The sequence below is a fragment of the Mustelus asterias genome, chromosome X, assembly GCF_964213995.1.
Source record: "Mustelus asterias chromosome X, sMusAst1.hap1.1, whole genome shotgun sequence".
NCBI lineage: Eukaryota > Metazoa > Chordata > Chondrichthyes > Carcharhiniformes > Triakidae > Mustelus > Mustelus asterias.
In genome coordinates, this window is record NC_135834.1 from 11,712,394 (window position 1) to 11,731,947 (window position 19,554).

At 40.6% G+C, this 19,554-nt stretch overlaps 1 protein-coding gene across 12 annotated transcripts in view; it reads left to right on the top strand.

Annotated features, from left to right (window-relative positions):
- Positions 1–14,573, top strand: part of kmt2d (lysine (K)-specific methyltransferase 2D) — a 219,505-nt gene extending 204,932 nt beyond the window's left edge. For all 12 annotated transcript variants that reach the window (XM_078201292.1, XM_078201290.1, XM_078201295.1 and 9 more), the window contains 7 exons: positions 420–556; positions 2,485–2,615; positions 3,791–3,959; positions 5,816–5,932; positions 10,263–10,336; positions 10,797–10,905; positions 11,634–14,573. In XM_078201292.1, coding sequence (XP_078057418.1) covers positions 420–556; positions 2,485–2,615; positions 3,791–3,959; positions 5,816–5,932; positions 10,263–10,336; positions 10,797–10,905; positions 11,634–11,726 — 830 coding nt within the window. In that variant the 3' untranslated portion in view covers positions 11,727–14,573. The remainder of the gene's footprint in view (positions 1–419; positions 557–2,484; positions 2,616–3,790; positions 3,960–5,815; positions 5,933–10,262; positions 10,337–10,796; positions 10,906–11,633) is intronic.
- Positions 14,574–19,554: the final 4,981 nt, after the last annotated feature.

A 19,554-nucleotide genomic window follows, 5' to 3' on the forward strand; every position in this document is an offset into this window, starting at 1 on the left:
CTGGGACTTGTCTACTTGTGACTTTGTAGACAACTTGGTGATACATTATGTGGATGATCCATTCTGTTAGCATAACAGCTGCATGCCCATCATTTCTCAGTACATTGTGTGGCTGATCTCTCCAGTCACGTGGATGATATCAAATACAAGCAGCATGCTTCTCTGCAAGTTGCTATGTTCTGCTCATGCATCACCAAGTGACTCAATTAAGAGCAATCTTAGCAGAGGCTTAGAAAGCAGTTGGTTGTTTATTCTCCAGATCAAGAGTTGGTATATTCACCTGGCAGTGGGAGAAAATAACTTTATTTGTTTTGGCAGGGAACGAATGGGGAGATGCATAATCTTTGTGTTTGGTCTTTAACTGAGACTTCAGCTTGTGGGGGCCCATCTTTATATTTTTCATTTATTCCCTTTCTCAGGTGTTTGGAATAGAATTCTTGAACCAATTGTGCGACTACGGAAAGAAGCGGACATGTTACGACTTTTCCCTGATTATATTAAAGGAGAGGACATGTTTGGACTGACTATCCATGCTGTCCTAAGGATCGCAGAATCGGTAAGAAAAACAGAATAAAGGCTCTGAATACCGAAATAGCTGGCAAGTGAAATTAACAGATTCCAGGTTTTGAAGTCTTAACTTATGACATATCTAACCTGCAACCGTTTGTAAGATGATTTAAATTCAGAAATATGTTGGTGACTGGCTGTACAGTTTGCCTCCTTCCACTGGAAAGACAGTCAAGCATAACGGGAAATGATCAGGTGAATGAGTGGGAAGACAGGCTATATAAACCTGCAAGCAAAGGTGGTCAGTAAACTGCAGGTTACATTGATTATATGCTAAAAACAGTGATTCATCTCAACATACTAACAACAATAACCTATACTGTGTTGATGGTAGCACCTTTAACATGGTAAAACGTTCTGAGTCACTTTATGGGAGCATTGTAAAACAAGATATGGCCCTGAGCTCGCATAAGGAGATATTCAGTCAGATGACCAAAAGCTTGGTCAAAGAGGTCGGTTTTAAAGAGCATCTTAAAGGAGGAAAGTGAGGTGGGGGGAATGAAAACAATTTCAGTACTTAGGGCCAAGGTAACTGAAAGCACAGCTGCCAAAAATGGAGTGATTAAAACCAGGGATGCTCAAAAGTTCCAAATTAGATGAGCGCAGATCTCTTGGGACTGGAGGAGATGACAGAGAGGGGTGGATGGTCAAAAGTTTATAATCGAGGTGTTGTTTGACTGAGAACCAGTGTAGGTCAGCAACCACAGGGGTGACCGGTGAACGGAACTTAGTTTGAGTTCAGACAAGGGTAGCAAAGTTTTAAATAACCAAGCTTACAGAGGATAGAATGTAGGAGACCAGTCAGGAGTGGAATAGTCAAGTCTTCATACAACAAAGGCATGGGTTAGGGTTTGAGCTGCAGATGAACTGGGGCAAGGGTGAAGTATGGAGGTGGAAATGGGCAATCTGTGATGTTGCACATATGTGGTCGGGAACACATCTCTGGATCAGATATGGCACCAAGGTTGCAAGCAGTCTGGTTTAGCCTTGAAGCAGTTGCAGAAGGATGGATTTGGTCACTTGGGAACAGAGGTTAGAGTGGTGACACGGAAAACTAAGTAAGAGTATGATTTTCTGAAATAGGTAATAAAAGTAGAGGACCAGAAGTTAGCCTAGGGGGTTAGGGAGCTGAGGTTTGATGCAGCAGCCAAAATACACGCATGAATAGAGGCACTAAAAATAGGTTTACCTTTCATAAGTAGATAGAGGTGTCTAAAACTTAGCAAAGCAAATTTTGTGTACAGGCATGGAATTCTTAGTCAAGAACTCAGTGATCTAGAGTAAAAAGGCTTTGCAGAATTGGTGGGGTTCGTTTGACAATGAAAGGTGATGCAAAATTGTCCAGTGCTTGGTGAAAACAGTGTGCAATCTGGGGATAGTCTAAAGGTAGGCAGTGAATCCTGAGTCGTCTACCAAGCAACGAAGTGGGGAATTCAGGTTTTGCTTGCTGTCATTAGCTGTTGAGCCTGCAGTGCCCCACTGTGGAGGTGGCTTTGTCTGAGTTGTACAGTGGTCATCCTAACAGCTGATCATTGACACCTGGCAAATATAAATATTGTGAACAATCAAATTGAGCTTGAGCAGCTATTCTGAGAGAGGTGGGATTGAGGGCTAAGGCATGAAGTCTCTGGTGGAAAACGGGAGGTTTTCAGTTTGCCCAGAGTGAGTTGCAAGGAATTTTAGCTCATCCATGATTGAACAGATAGGCAATCAGATGACAGTTATGGTATCAAGTGTTATAGTGGATCAATAAAGCTGTTTTTTGTATGTGCTATCTGCAAAGAGTAAGTCAATTACTTATGGAGAAAAAAATGGACATTCTCCCAATCTTGTCTTTTGAGGGAGATTTTACCCCCTTTTTGTTGAAATAGCTTCCTTTAAAAAATATTTTGTGAATTAATCTTGTTTTCTCTCCAGTTGCCAGGTGTGGAGAGTTGTCAGAACTACATATTCAGGTATGGTCGCCATCCGCTTATGGAGCTCCCTCTAGCTGTTAATCCAACAGGCTGTGCCCGTTCTGAACCGAAAATTATGACTCACTACAAACGGTAGGTACATGAAAAATACAACTGACTTGCTTATGATAAGGATAATTTAATAAAATGCCTTTTTAAAAAGGTTATTATGAAACCCCTGTTACAATATTTAAACTATGAATGTATATTCAAATACTAAGGCAGTAATGTCATGCAGTTTGTGTGATATGTGCTTGTGATATTTTCATCCCCACTGAAGAACACTGACTTCGGAAAAAACACAAGTTCAAAATAGCTTTCTTCCATAAATGTGAATTTTATTTGTTTTAAATCTCATCCTGCTGCATTCCCCAGTGCCTTTGGCTGCTGGACTACTTCTTTGACCTGGGAGGATGGAGCGGTTTAGGCCATGGTGTCTGTGGCTGCCATTCATGTTTGCCTAACAGGAGTATAAAATGTGGATCAACACTAGCCTTGACATTTATTTTTGCCTCATTGTACACATCAGTGTCTATAGTGTGGCACAATACTGCATCTCGTGCAGTTTTGCACATGTGGAGAAATGTTCAGTACTAGCTGGCAACGGGCGGTACAGTGGTTAGCACTGCTGCCTCACAGCACCAGGAACCTGGGTTCGATTCCTGGCTTGGGTCACTGTCTGTGTGGAGTTTGCCCATTCTCCCTGTGTCTGCGTGGGTTTCCTCCGGGTGCTCTGGTTTCCTCCCACAGTCTGAAAGACGTGCTGGTTAGGTGGACTGGCCATGCTAAATTCTCCCTCAGTGTACCCGAACAGGCGCCAAAGTGTGGCAATTTGGGGATTTTCACAGTAACTTCATTGCAGTGTTAATGTAAGCTTACTTGTGACTAATAAAATAAACTTTAAAAAAGGTTCAAAGAGTCCAGGCTAAATTTTAAACTTTCAACATTCTCGTAGTGAATCCAATGTTCTGTTGCTACATAGAGTTACTAGTTCACAAAAGCCTATTGTAAAAACTGAGTAATGCAATACAACTTTAGTTTTCAATTTATTATCTTACGATACTTTTACACAGACCAGTACGTAGAGAGCACTAATACCTCAAACGCACTTTGTCTTTTCGACTGGACAATCTATTTGGGGACCGAAAGACATTGGTTCGGGGAGCCTTGCCTTATTGAAAAAAAAAATTTGCAAATATAATGTGAAGTATTATAGAATTCAAATTGTCGGAGTGTAAATGTTATTTTTTTCCCTACACACCAAACAGGCCACATACTTTGAACAGTACCAGCACATCAAAAGCATTTCAGAGTACAGTAACTGGAGAAATTAACACTCCCTACAGCAAGCAATTTGTCCACTCCAAATCCTCTCAGTACCGCCGACTAAAAACTGAGTGGAAAAATAACGTTTACCTGGCTCGATCGCGAATACAGGTGAGTCAGTATCAGCAAGATGTGGAATGCCACCAATTAAACAGATTGTGTGCTCTGAAATCAAATTATTTTCTCATTTATTTACCATCCTCCATGGTGGTTGGAGGGGGGAAAAAAATGACTGAAAATCCAATCTCCTAGGAATAACATCTCAAGATACTCAGACCGTTGCATATCCACCGTTTAGTAATATAATCACTTGCTGTTTTTATGTGTATATATATGAGATTCTTGGATGATTTCTCTGTTATTATTGATGACAGTCATATAGGCGGCACGGTAGCACAGTGGTTAGCACTACTGCTTCACAGCTCCAGGGACCTGGGTTCGATTCCCGGCTTGGGTCACTGTCTGTGTGGAGTTTGCACATTCTCCTCGTGTCTGCGTGCGTTTCCTCTGGGTGCTCTGGTTTCCTCCCACAGTCCAAAGATGTGCAGGTTAGGTTGATTGGCCATGCTAAAAAATTGCCCTTAGTGTCCTGGGATGCGTAGGTTAGAGGGATTAGTGGGTAAATATGTAAGGATATGGGGATAGGGCCTGGGTGGGATTGTGGTCGGTGCAGACTCGATGGGCCGAATGACCTCTTTCTGTGCTGTAGGGTTTCTAAGATTTAAAGGGAAAACATGTCTGCAAGATAATGATGTTTCATAATATACACTACAATTTAGTAGTTCTGAGAGAGATTTCAACAATGTTTTAGCATTGGACATTACCACTGTTGCTACCTCAACCAGTAATGCACCTCATTATTTTTGGTGCCCAGATCTTGGCTCATCTAGGTCCATCTTGGATGTATTAATTCCAACTGAGGTGGCCTCCTGGAAGCAAGAGGGATATCAATATTTATGAATTCTTCTGCACAGCCAATAACCAGGCCTCCTGTTTGCATTTTCTTCTGATATCCTTTTACCTCCAGAGTGTTAAAACCTGTTCCAAATTCAGCAGATGGGCCCTTTGTCTGCTTTCCTGAAAGACTGACAAATATGTCTAATCTCAGTTCTTTCAAGTGATTTTTCCATGACGCCCACCTTTAAAGCTCAGAACATCTAGAGCAATTGGGGTAAACGGAGAACATTTCCAAGAGTGATCCCAAAGTAGAGGAGGAGTTCCTGGAGCCAGCATTCCTTGCTGGTTGATTTGGCCAGACAAAAGGTGAATTGCTGTCCTGTGACCTGCCTGCTATCCAGCACCAATTTTATCATTTGGAATCTGCAATCTCTAAGGTGCCTATGGACACCAGAGTATCAGTTGAAAATTGAATGTAGTTGTCTTAAGTAAACTACAAGGATAGTGATCCTCAGCTCTGGGGTAGTTCAGTTATATAAAAGTGGACTTAAAAGCAAGACCATACAATTGCCTTAAATTGACTAGAACCAATTTAATGTGGAACGTTTGAGCTCATTATTTTCAGAGGCATCTTGATGATTACAATTAATGGATGTATCTGTACCTGTTGTCTACATTGTTGGCTGCTTCTGTCAACAAAAACTCATGGGTCACTTGATGTGTAGAGATAAGAAACATATGACTTGATCTCTAGCATGAAACTTGAGTATCGTCCCATCCACTTCGCTTGTTCAGATGATGACCCACTGCAAAAGTACATGGAGCTTAAATTATACTTGAATGTGGAATAGACTGCATTGGATGTGTTAACATTTTTGAGATGTGCCAGCATAATGTTCTTTTGCTTGTATACCCTTGGAATCGAGAGCTCCTTATTGGAAAATTATGGTATATCCTCAGGTGACACTTAATCACGAATTGACAGGAGTCAATGAGGTTCTCTCTCTCAAGGTTGTAATGGAATTAATTTCAATACTTGTTTTACATTTTGTTATTTTTCTGCTCCATAGGGGCTGGGTCTCTATGCAGCCAAAGATCTTGAGAAGCACACAATGGTGATTGAATATATCGGGACAATCATTCGCAATGAGGTTGCAAACCGCAGGGAGAAATTGTACGAGACTCAGGTATGGATTAACTACATCACTGTGCACAATATTGCTTCAAATACAATTTCTGAGACAAATGTCAATAAATAGTTGAATGAATAAATAAATGTCAATAAATGAGTTGAATACCTTTTATTTTCAAGTAATTGAAATCTGCAAGTGCTAAAATTGTTTTCCAATTATTCAAGTTCAAAATAGAAAAAAGCATCAGTGGTAGACGTATCATTTTGGATTGAAGTTTAATGCCAACTGTTTGCATTACCCCACCAAATTTGAGTGGCTACCCAGTCAGCACCTTTCATTGGTGAATCATGCACTTATGACTGCAATCCTCTTGCATACTGAATTCTCACTCTGAGCCATGCTGCTATGGTGAGTTGCCATGTAGAATTCGGGCACCTCCCTTAAGGGGAGCCCTTCTTTTAACTCTTAACTTCAACTTTTCTGCTAATGCAGTTAACCTAGCTTTGGTTAATTGTTCCAAATCGCTCAGGGATAAATCTTACCTTTCCTCCAGGAAAGTTGTAGCAATTAACCTTTTTGCCTTTTAATTCATACAGTAAAATTCATCAAAATCCTATCAATCTTAACAGGTCATAAAGTCATAGAGGTTTACAGCATGGAAACAGGCCCTTCGGCCCAACTTGTCCATGCCGCCCTTTTTTTTTAAAAACCCCCAAGCTAATCCCAATTGCCAGCATTTGGCCCATATCCCTCTATACCCATCGTACCCATGTAACTAAATACTTTTTGAAATATAAAATTGTACCCGCCTCTACTACTACCTCTGGCAGCTTGTTCCAGACACTCACCACCCTCTGTGAAAAATTTGCCCCTCTGGACACTTTTGTATCTCTCCCCTCTCTCAAACCTATGCCCTCCAGTTTTAGACTTCCCTACCTTTGGGAAAAGATATTGACTATCTAGCTGATCGATGCCCCTCATTATTTTATAGACCTCTACAAGGTCACCCCTCAGCCTCCTACGCTCCAGAGAAAAAAGTCCCAGTCTATTCGGCCTCTCCTTCTAACTCAATCCATCAAGTCCCGGTAGCATCCTAGTAAATCTTTTCTGCACTCTTTCTAGTTTAATAATATCCTTTCTATAATAGGGTGACTAGAATTGCACACAGTATTCCAAGTGTGACCTTACCAATGTCTTGTACAACTTCAACAGGACGTCCCAACTCCTGTGTTCAATGTTCTGACCGATGAAACCAAGCATGTCGAATGCCTTCTTCACCACTCTGTCCATCTGTGACTCCACTTTCAAGGAGCTATGAACATGTACCCCTAGATCTCTTTGTTCTGTAACTCTCCCCAACGCCCTACCATTAACTGAGTAAGTCCTGCCCTGGTTCAATCTACCAAAATGCATCACCTCGCATTTGTCTAAATTAAACTCCATCTGCCATTCGTCAGCCCACTGGCCCAATTGATCAAGATCCCGTTGCAATTGGAGATAACTTTCTTCACTGTCCACTATGCCACCAATCTTGGTATCATCTGCAAACTTACTAACCATGCCCCCTATATTCTCATCCAAATCATTAATATAAATGACAAATAACAGTGGGCCCAGCACTGATCCCTGAGGCACACCGCTGGTCGCAGGCCTCCAGTTTGAAAAACAACTCTCTACAGCCACCCTCTGGCTTCTGTCAAGAAGCCAATTTTGTATCCATTTAGATACCTCACCCTGGATCCCATGAGATTTAACTTTGTGCAACAACCTACCATGCGGTACCTTGTCAAAGGCCTTGCTAAAGTCCATGTAGACAACATCAACTGCACTTTCCACTCACAAAGCCATGCTGACTGTCCCTGATCAGTCCTTGCATCTCTAAATGCCTGTAGATCCTGTCTCTCAAAATACCTTCCAACAATTTACCCACCACAGATGTGAGGCTCACTGGCCTGTAGTTCCCAGGCTTTTCCCTGCAGCCCTTCTTAAACAAAGGCACAACATTTGCCACACTCCAATCTTCAGGCACCTCACCCGTGACTATCAATGATTCAAATATCTCGGCTAGGGGACCCGCAATTTCCTCCCTAGCCTCCCACAATGTCCTGGGATATACCTCATCAGGTCCCGCAGATTTATCTACCTTGATGCGCTTTAAGACTTCCAGCACCACCTCCTCTGTAATATGTACACTCCTCAAGACATCACTATTTATTTCCCCAAGTTCCCTAACATCCATGCTTTTCTCAACAGTAAATACTGATGAGAAATATTCATTTCGGATCTCACCCATCTCTTGTGGATCCGCACATAGATGACCTTGTTGATCCTTAAGAGGCCCTACTCTCTCCCTTGTTACTCTTTCGCCCTTTATGTATTTGTAGAAGCTCTTTGGATTCTCCTTTGCCTTGTCTGCCAAAACAATTTCGTGTCCCCTTTTTGCCCTCCTGATTTCTCTCTCAACTCTACTCCTACACCCTCTATACTCTTCAAGAGATTCACTTGATCCCAGCTGCCTATGCACATCATGTGCCTCTTTCTTCTTCTTGACCAGGGCCTCAATATCCCGAGCCATTCAGGGTTCCTGACTTCTGCCAGCCTTGCCCTTCACTCCAAGAGGAATGTGTTTACCCTGAACCCTAGTTAACACGCTTTTGAAGGCATGCCACTTACCAGACATCCCTTTGCCTTCCCACAGACTCCCCCAATTAACTTTTGAAAGTTCCTGCCTGATACCATCAAAATTGGCCTTGCCCCAATTTAGAATTTTAACTTTTGGGACAGACCTATCAAACTCCATAGCTATCTTAAAACTAATAGAATTATGGTCACTGGTGGCAGCACTCATATTTGTCTGTGGATTCACATTCCCACAAGAGTCCCCAACTTATATTACGATTCTGAACCAGGCCCCCAAATGTTTGGTATGACCCAGTTAAGGACTAGTAACTTTCTGATTTTAAAGTAGACAAGAGTTTGAGATTCAAGATGCATGCTAAGAGAATAAAGCTACGCAATGCCATGGATTCTGAACAAACAAAATAAAATTACGGTCAGAAAGAAAACAATTTACTATATTATACTGACAATTCCTATCTCATACTCTTAGCCCTCAGGGTTAATGTGAGGTACGTGTGAATTAACAGGCAAATGGTGGTCAAACACACCACACTGTGCAATAAATGACAGGTGTCACCAAGACACATTCCATCGATTTCTCAACAACCTATCCAGATATCAGTAAACACTAAGTCAGCCAATCTCATTGAAACTTTTGTCTCTGTTGTGAGGCATTCTAGTTTTCATGTTTGAAGATCATGCCTGAGAATTATCCGAGTCACTCCAACTCAGACAGCCTCAATGATGACCCACCTTGTAGGGTTTCAGTCTCATCTCCCAGAACTCTGTTCCCTGGATTCCCGAGTCTGCATTCAGGCACCATATCACAAGCACGACTTCAGCTCTTTGACCACGCTGAGCAGAGCATCACTGTTTCAAAGGGTTACCTTTACCCCAATGACCTACAGCATGGAGCCACCATCCCCTCCTTTTTGGATCTTGTCCTGTCCCCTGCCTGGGACTCCTCTCAGATTATGGTGCTCGGTTCCTTATCACATGATCCATTTTTGCACTTTTTTTGCTTCACGAAAGCACACTGGGCCCGTTCTCAGTCTGAAGAACTACAAAACATTGAAATTGTGTATATGCCGCCCACTCATAGCCCGAGCTTGCAAAAAACTCCTGAGGCATGCTGAGAGTTGTAGTTCCTGACCCCATGACGATGATACATAAATTTGGCTCTCTCAACACATTGCATCTATTCACTTCATTTATTGTTTGGTACTTTATGACCTCAACTTTAGCTTGAGATCTTAGGAAGATACGATAGTTTTGCTAATTTGCCGGTTGCTTACCGAGATCTCAAAGCAAGGATTTGGGCTACCCATAAGAGTGATCCAACATGTGCATGGCTAAAATAATCAAAGTAAGATGATTATAAAAGATCTGAAATTATAACTGGGAATGATGATCAGCTATGGAGTGGTCTGAGACATTGAACCCAAGAAAAATATTCAGAGTTACAATCCTTAAATTGTCATATTCCTCTTGTCCAATATTGTACAAATGGCATAGTAAATAATACATGCCAGTTGCCACTGCTGTGACGTAATGCAAAGGGTACCACTCTGACTCAATCCCTACCCTCTGGCTTACTGTTGTTGAGTTTTGTCATTGACAGTCTAGCCCCCTCAGCTCACAGAAATGGACAGCTTTTAATTGAAATATTCCCAAACTTTTCAGTATTGGGAAGGGGGGGGCGCGCGAAGAAGTGGCAAGACAAGTACAAGGTCAGAAGCTAAATTTGTTGGTTTTTTTTTGCCAGAATCGAGGCGTTTATATGTTTCGGATTAATAATGAACATGTGATTGATGCTACTTTAACTGGAGGCCCAGCCAGGTAAGTGACAGTTTCTGTTGTGATGGCATCAGAAGGATTTTCTAATTGAATTGAAATCATTTTATATTCTAATAATTAATGTTTCTAGTAATTGACAGTAAGGGGTTTTAAATATTTTGTACCTTCTCTTAAGGGTGTGGAACTCTTATCCCCTTAGCAGTCTCTATTCCCTTTCCTCGCTGCCCCAATCCACACAGCCTTTGCATCCAAGAGAACAGAGCAGGAAACCTACTTTCTGACCATCGGCAGTCTCACCAGATGGTGACCTTGAATGGTGATGACTCGATTTGAACAGTAGTGACATTGTGCTTTATTTCATGCTCTTCATTTTGCAGTTTGTTGTATTATGAAATGTCCCTACTTGACTACATTTTCTTTTCAACTTCTGATTGTATTTTTGTGCTGTTAACTTGCTCTCTCTCTCTTTCTAAATACACTTTGACCATTTCCTCCTGTGCAGATATATCAATCATTCCTGTGCCCCCAACTGTGTGGCAGAGGTTGTGACCTTTGACAAGGAGGACAAAATAATCATTATCTCAAGCAGACGAATTCCAAAAGGAGAGGAGGTGAGTGGAAAACAGAAAACCAAGTTATTGCAAACTTGGCTGAGAATTAGTATGAGAAATGCGATGTCATGCACAGATGTTAACCTGAGTTACAGAAAATTCAAGTGTGTGCTTAAATCTTTTGCCTCCTCTGCTGGTAGTTTAACCCAGGTTTTCTCCAATGAGAAATCAAATGGATGTTGTCACTTTTAGAAAATGTATGCAGTGCTTGCATTGTGTTCGATTTGTTTTTCCAACAATGTGCATAACCCAGTATAAGAGCTGTTGAACAGCATGTAGGACTACCTGAGTTCGAATAACTAACTACTGGAACAGCTTGCTTCTGGGCTATTTCTGACCACTACCAGCGAGCACTGATTGCTGCTGTTCCCCCTCCACCAAGTATCCGTGTAACACTTGAAAATAGTTGTTCAATGGTTTAATGTGTGCTTGCATGATATAAAATATCCCATTTGTTTGAAATGGAAAAAGGATAGGCGTGACCTACATTTCAACTAATAGGTTTCGGTGTGAAATAATATCGGTGTGGATAACTTGAGTGAAAAAGTCCATTCTTGAATATTACACTGTCTAAACTCTATGTAAAGTTGCAAAAAAATTATTTTGCTCATCTGGGAAGTTTTATAGTAGTTCAACTACAGAATCAAAAGTATATATTAGTTGATGTCTGAATGTTGACTGTTCATTAAATATTTTCTGTCTTAATAATGTTGTTTTTCTTTCTGCAGCTGACTTATGACTATAAGTTCGATTTTGAAGATGATCAGCACAAGATTCCATGTCATTGTGGAGCTCTCAACTGCAGAAAGTGGATGAACTAAAACATTTAGAGTGATTTTAGCTGGTTCAGAATTCATAATTACAGATAGTTCAGAATTCTGGACGTAGTATCTGGTATACTCAGAGAAATCATTTTGACAGATATTGCTACATGGAGTCTCTCAGCAGCAAAACTATGGAGATGGGAAACGTCTCGCTAGTTTACAAATAAGTATTTACCAAATTTCATGTTGAACAATATCTGTAGTTGGGAGATAGTGTAGTGATCTTGTTAATCTCAGAAGTGCAGAACCTTTTAACAACATTTACTGCACAATGAGATACTAAAACAGGTGGACTGAGCAGGTGTACAAAGATATTAAAATACACAGCCAATGACTGTGTTTCCTGCCAGGCCTGTGGGGTTGCTTCTGAATGTAATCTATGGATTTCTTTGTCTATAGTGCCTGCAAGAGAAAGAGAGAGAGAGAGATGATGAGAATCTCCCATTGTGCAAACCTTTTCCAATGGGACAACCTGAAGGACAGATTGTGTTTCTATTCTAATGAAGTCCAGTCAAAGGAGGAAAGACTGAGACCACAAAATCACCAGCTTTCCGAACTCTGCTGGGAGGGGTCTCTGATTTTAGACAGGTGTAGTACATCTCCAGGTGAAAGGGAATGAGGTTTACATCTGACCAGATTTTTAAAAAAAATACAAGTACGTTTGAACATTGCGGGTATAAGTAAAATCAACACAAGTTGTGTTTTTATATGGGAGGCGGGTGACTTGAAACCAAGGCAGCAATTTAAGCAGCACTCCTAAAAACAGCAGAGTTTTAAAGAGACGGTGTCCATTGGGTGTGATAAATTTGAATGCATTAATAGATTTGGATTTCCCATACTATTTGCCCGAATTGTATGCTGGAGAATTAGTGTGGGATTTCTTGTTTTCAGGGTTTTTGGTTACTTTGCCAGAATCAGTAATGTTGATTTTTCAAGCAACAGTCCCATTTTGTGTGTTTTATTACTATCACCAGATTGTAGTTTATTTCAAAGGAAGTTAACTCCATAATTGACCAGAATCTTAAAAAAAATGGAAAGACATAATGAAGTAGCTTGGTAGAAACTGAGAAAAGTTAAGCGTCCATCCATGTTGGTCACCATGTGTAAAATCTGAGTGACTATCTAGGAAATGTTGATCTTTTATACATTGTTACTAAAAAGTAAATGTGCAAAAGATATACTTTTTGAAAGACAATCCATATTAGTAAGAACTCACTAGAACCAGTTGAATGGTTCTCTGTTGGGGATTTACTGGAGACAACTTAATATATTGAGACTCTGGGGCTGGCACAGACCATTCTAACTGTTAGCGATGAGATCTGGTTGCAACTGTCCAGTTGAAAACGAAGGTTCAAATTGATAATTTGACCAGCTCCCAGCTCTGAATCTGGACGATCCCTTTTACGGATCCTGACAAAATACGTTTCCATGATTGGTGATATTTTTCTCCAACATAATTTATATTGTTTCAAAAGTAGAAGCAACAACGCACCAGTCGTACACAACTATCTTAATTTGGACGATCAGGACCTATAACCCCAATTATAAGTCCTCAGTTGCTGATCAATAATGTAAAACATAGTTAAAATGAGGGTGGCACTTGACTTGGTCTTGGGCCACCTGAATCCTGATCAGTCAGTATCGACAGGCGAGTGGCTAGGGCATTTGGTTCAACGCACAAACGGACTCTCTCTGAAATCTCTTGCAGAGGAGACTTGCACTGAAGGATTTCTCACCTACTTGATTCCACAAGTCATTTTACTGTAGTTTTGTTCCTGTAATATATATATAAAAGTGTGAATTTTATTCGGAACAGTAGGATAGGTCTGGATGGGGGAGATTTTTTTTTATTGGCGCGATTCATGAAAGCTGCTGCCCCCACTGCATCTTCTCCACGCTGCAACTGTAAAAATGTAAATATAAAACTTGTAGAAATCTCCAAAGCAGAAACCACTGGATCAGATTCTCATTCATACAAATGAACGGTTGGTATTGGTGATATAAAATAGCTGCTGGTTGGATTGAAGCAGGGAAGATATTAGCATGCAATGAGAAGATTCTAGGTAATGTAGATCATGTTAGATAAATTTAAGCTTACAGTGTTTTACTGTTTTTATAATAAACGCTGATTTCACCCCTCCTTCACCTGACAGGAGCCGGGGTGTCTTTTAATGGAAGATTCTAATTTAAAAATGGGGCTTTTTTTCATTTTAACTGAAGATGTCCGCAGAGCCCTAATGCATTGTGGGATCCCACTTCCCTGACCACCACAGTTGGGGAGGTTACAGTCACGTAATGTATTGTTGGAACGTGCTCAGTTAACAAATGAAGATGACCTATTGCAGTAAAGCCTTGTTCATACTGTTTACACTCTGAGCTAGGTATTTTGTGGTGCATTTTATCCTTGCAATTGGGGCAAAAACAAAAGCAGAGATTTCTGAGTATTTTTTAATGAAAAAGTAAAGTTCCAGAATATGAAAGTTTTTTTTTGTTTGTGTTGTGTGCATTCTGTACAGCAAATGTTGTCACTGGTAATGAATTAAAATTATCCTTTTTTTATTGTATGTGGCATGTTTTTTTTTGTACTGAACATAAGTTGAATTGTATATAATTTATGTCGAAGAGCCGAGATGTTTCTTGCTCTATGTATTAAATCTCCTGCAGGAATAAGCTTATTCTGTACATCCCTGGTACATGTAGAGACCGTTTATGATCATGTTGGCTAGATTGTACAAACCTTTTTTAAATACAAATGTAGCATCTTTGCATTACTGTATGATAAATAGGGACATCTGTTCCTACAGAGGTGAATTTACTGCATTAAAACTGTTTGAAATAAAATCACCCTTGGACTATATTTATTTGCCTTGGGTTAGAGTAGAAGAGAACCTAGTCTGCCATGGTAAAAGATCCATGCTGAAGAGCACCTCTAATTTAAAAACATGCAGAATTCATGGTTTCATAAGTGAACTTTGAGTACAAAATCAAAGAGACAGTGCTAACCCTATATAAAAAACATTGATTAAGCTGTAGTTAGTGTGTCTGGTTTTGGATGCCTTATTTCAATATACAAAAAGGATAGAGCATCTCCTCTGGACATTATTCCTTTAAGAAAGTATTGAAGTGCAACTTCCTTAAAAAGATGAGGAAAACATTCTTGAATGATAGAATTGAGCATATTTTTGCTAAAAGGAAGTAAAAACAGAAAATGTTGGAAATACTCAGTGGACAGGCAGCGAGAGAAACAGAGTTAACATTTCAGGTCAGTGACCCTTAATCAGAATGTTGGATCTCAGGATGTGGTTGTGTGAATATGTTTTGGCTGGCAGTTTCTAATTTGACTCAAGAAATGCTTTTTTAAAATTTATTTCATGGGATGTGGGTGTCACTGGCTAGGCCAGAATTTAATAGCAAATGTAACCTTTATTCAAGAAAGAAAAAAGACAGTAGGAAATATAGTTAACCTAACATCTGGCATAGGGAAAATTGCTGGAATCCATTATTAAGGAGGTGAGAGCAGGACACTTAGGAAATTTATTAGTGTTCTTTGAGGAATTAACTAGCAAGGTGGACAAAGGGGAATCTGTACATGCAGAATACTTGGATTTCCAAAAGCCATTTGATAAGGTGCCACATCAAAGCTTACTACACAAGATAAGAGAACATGGTGAGGGGGAGCATATTAACATGAATAAAGAATTGATTAGCAACAGGAATCAGAGTGGGGATAAATAGGTCTTTTTTGGTTTGGCAAACTGTAACAAGTGGAGTGCTACAGGGATTAGTGCTGGGCCCTCAACTATTTACAATCTAGCTCAATGACATGGATGAAGGGACTGAACTGTATGGTAGTTATATTTACCAATGATACCAAGATAGGTAGGAAAGTAAGATGTCAAAAGGAGGTAGAGTGTCTGCAAAGGGATATCGATCGTTTAAGTGAGTGGGCAAAAATTTGGTTGATAGAATTTAATATGGGAAAATATGAACTTGTCCACCCTAGCAATAATAGAAAAGCAATATATTTAAATGGAGAGAGATTGCAAAACGTGGTAGTATATAATTCCCCTTTAATTTGGTTACTTAATCATGATTGATGTTGTTACAACCAGGTGGAAAGGAGTGAACGAGCTCCCCTCAACTTTCTCAGTTGGTTGTAACGTAGGTTTAAGTTTCTTTTACACAAAGATAACATGACGTTAAGCATTCAGCCCTCATGAGTCTTTCAGGCACACACATGGTTCAGGAATAAGGGGAATTAGAATCTAACATAAATATACAGTTAATGTCCTTGCAATGTAGATTTTAAATGTTGCGGCTGATTTAAGTTAGCTGATTTCTTGGATGCAGTCAGATGTAGGCTATGTTGCAAATATGAGATCTTGGTTTGCTGGCAGGTTTCTGGTAGAATTGGCTTCTCGAACCAGGTACCACACTTATTCCAAAAGAGAGAGAGCAGTCTTCAGCTTGTTTCTTCTGCTGAAGACTTTCTTGACACTGCCTGTGTCACTTGCAATCTCTCTCAAGTGGCTGGGCAGCCTTGCCTTGAAATACTTCACCCATTGTGTGTTTCCATGAGGTTTTGGGTGTCTGTGGCAGCCATTGTTTCAATATCCAGTAGTTTGTATTTTTAATGTCAGACAGTTCCAAATTTTGGATGAGTAGTGAGATTATAGGAAATATCTATTTCCACACTTCCCTGAGGGTGATTTGTTGGTTTCTCACCTTCACCTTGGAAGGTGGCCTTGCAGTTTGCTGTGTCTCCATTCAAATTGCAAAATTTCCAATCAGTTGAAAAATCATATTCCCAAAGGTAAGGAGGTTTAGCCTCATGGGAATGAGAGTCTCATATATGTAAGTACGGAATTCAGAACAGATGGTTCCTTCCATAGAATCTCTCGTCAGACCATGCAAACTGCCCCAATTCATTTGTTACAAGGTTACTCCGGCTTAGCTCAGTTGGCTGGACAGCTGGTTTGTGATGCAGAGCGATGCCAGCATTGTGGGTCCAATTCCTGCACCAACTGAGGTTATTCATGAAGGCTTGCCTTCTCAGCCTTGCCCCTTGCCTGAGGTGTGATGATCCTCAGGTTAAATCACTATCAGTCCCCTTTGAGGGGGGGGAGTAGCCTATGGTCGTCTGGGACTATGGCGACTTTACCTTTACTTTTTATTTTAACAAACTGCTGAAAGTCTTGTCATGTGAGAATATTACAACAGAAAATATTTTACTGTGAAGCTCTGACAAAGAGTCATTCGGACTTCAAACGTTGGCTCTATTCTCTCTCCACAGATGCTGTCGGACCTGCTGAGATTTTCCAGCATTTTCTGTTTTTGTTTCAGATTCCAGCATCTGCAGTATTTTGCTTTTATCTGTCTTTTCTTTTCATCTATCCAAGTAAGAACAAACTGGTGAAGTTATAGACTGACAGAGTTGCCTCTGGTCATTGTATAAAGAGGACCTTTAACATAGTTTTTCAACCATATTGAAGTGGTGGCAGTCATGGACAGCCATAAACACAAATGTGTCAGTGCTGAATACAACCAGTTGCCATTTTGTCAGGCTGTGGGTGACCTGAGCTTGCAGATCATTGCTAAAGGTCATCAATGTAGCTTTGACAGTGTTGGCAAGTGCAGACCTTCCCTTAACAGTGAACCCACTCCAACAGTTCTCCCACTCTCCTCTTCCACATCCTAACGGATAAGGAAGCACTCATGCAGACCAAACAGTGGTCCCAACAACTTGTATCTATAGAGCGTATTTAACAATAATAAGACATCCCAAGGCATTTCACAGGAGCATTGCCACATGAGATATAAGGTCAGTTGACCAAAAGGAGGAAAGTGAGGTGGAGAGGTGCAGGAAGGGAATTCCAGAGTTCATGGCCAAGGTAGCTGAAGGTACGACCACCAGTGATGGAGCAGTTATAATTGGGAATGCACAAGAGGCCAGATTGAGAGGAGCACAGACATGAGGTTTGTGGGGCTGAAGGAGATTAGAGATGAGGGGAGAGGCCATGGAGGGATTTGATAAGTCAGTAAGCATAGGGGTGGTAGGGGAATGGGATTTGCCACAAGTTATGACATGGGCAGAAAACCACCACAGAATATTACACACAATAATAATGAAAACCTTCAAAATCATTACCTTTTTGGAGGGAGTGAAAACAAAGTATAAGCAAAGAACCAGAACCCACTGTGACGAATATCAAGTTCTGGAATAAGTTTACAAAAACATGAAGGTAAGCACACATATCTTCCTGTTGGCCTCCTGCACGTGCAGCCAAAATAAAACATGTTTGTATACAAATGTAGCTGTTGCTAAAATCTTTTGCATGTGACTTTATAGACTTCAGTTGATGACCAAATAACATAAATGTCTGCAAATGATCTTTTTTTTTAATGCATTTATTTAAATGGTTCTGTGGCAAAATTAAGTCTGGCAGCAGCTATAGGGAAAGACAACAGAGTTAGCGTTTCGAGTCCATTTGACTCTTCATCAGAACTAGAGAGAATAAAATGCGTTGGAGATTGTACTGTAGTTGGGAGACATTGCAACAAAAGTGTAGCAAACTTAAGAACAAAAGACAGATGGCCCGGTGGGAAGGGGGAGGAGTTGCATTGAGACAAAAAAATTATGGGATGTTAAGAACAGCGGTAAAGATGGAGGAGAAAGATCACAGTCTAAAGTTGTTGAACTCGGTGTTGAGTCCTAAGGGCTGTAACGTGCCTAATCAAATTAGATTCTGCTCCTCCGGTTTGCACTGGGCTTCACTGAAGCATTGCAGCAGACCAAGTACAGACATGTAGACGAGAGAGCAAGATGCTGATTTTGAAATAGGAAGCAACAGGAAGGTTGTGGTCATGCTTGCGGGCTGAACGAAGGTGTTTTGCAAAGTGGTCACTCAGTCTGTGTTCAGTCTCCCCAATGTAGAGGAGGCAGCGAATACCATAGACTAAATAGTTGTTTGTAATGTATTGGGAAAAACTCCCAAGAGCACAATAATGTGCGCACAAAGTTTATAGGCTCTTAAATCAACCTTCCCACAAAGGCAGGATTCTGTATCCAGCCTGAATCACAGTTCATTTTCAAATCAATTATCAGATATTTGCTCATAGGGATTATAGCTCTAAAGAGTCACACAAGTACACTTCATCAGTGGAATAATATTATGGCAATCCTTTAACACTTGTGTTATCCTATATTTTTGTGTTATTGAGTCAAGCTGGCACTTAAGTTTTGCCAAAGCACAAGACTCCACCCTGCCCTACCCCTTCCCGCTGCTCGATGTCCATCCTTATCTCTAGCCTTGTAATATGTTTTGTCGTCAATGACTTCCCATTTTATTTACCAAACTACTTACAAAAATGTCAAAATGCTGTGTGATAAATAACAGCTTGACCATTTCCATTACCATGAGTCAGCAGCTTTCATAACATTCTTATTACCATGGAAATATCTGCTTACCACTCCAATGTAATTAGACACAATCAGCAATGTTAGTCCAAAAATGTGCAGATTAGGTGTATTGGCCATGCTAAATTGCCCCTTCGTGTCCCAAGATGTGCAGGTTAGGTGGATTGGCCATGCTAAATTGTCCCTTAATAGCCAAAGATATACAGGTATGGGGGGATTAACCATGCTAAATTGCCCCTTTAGTGTTCAATAAAATGTAGGTAGGTGGATTAGCCATGGTAAATGCAGGGTTATGGGGATTTGGGCCGGGGGGGGGAGGGGAGAGGTAAAATGCTCTTTCAGAGAGTCAGTGCAGACTACTGTAGGAATTCTATGGTTCTATTAGCCTCCGACTAAACTTACCAACTT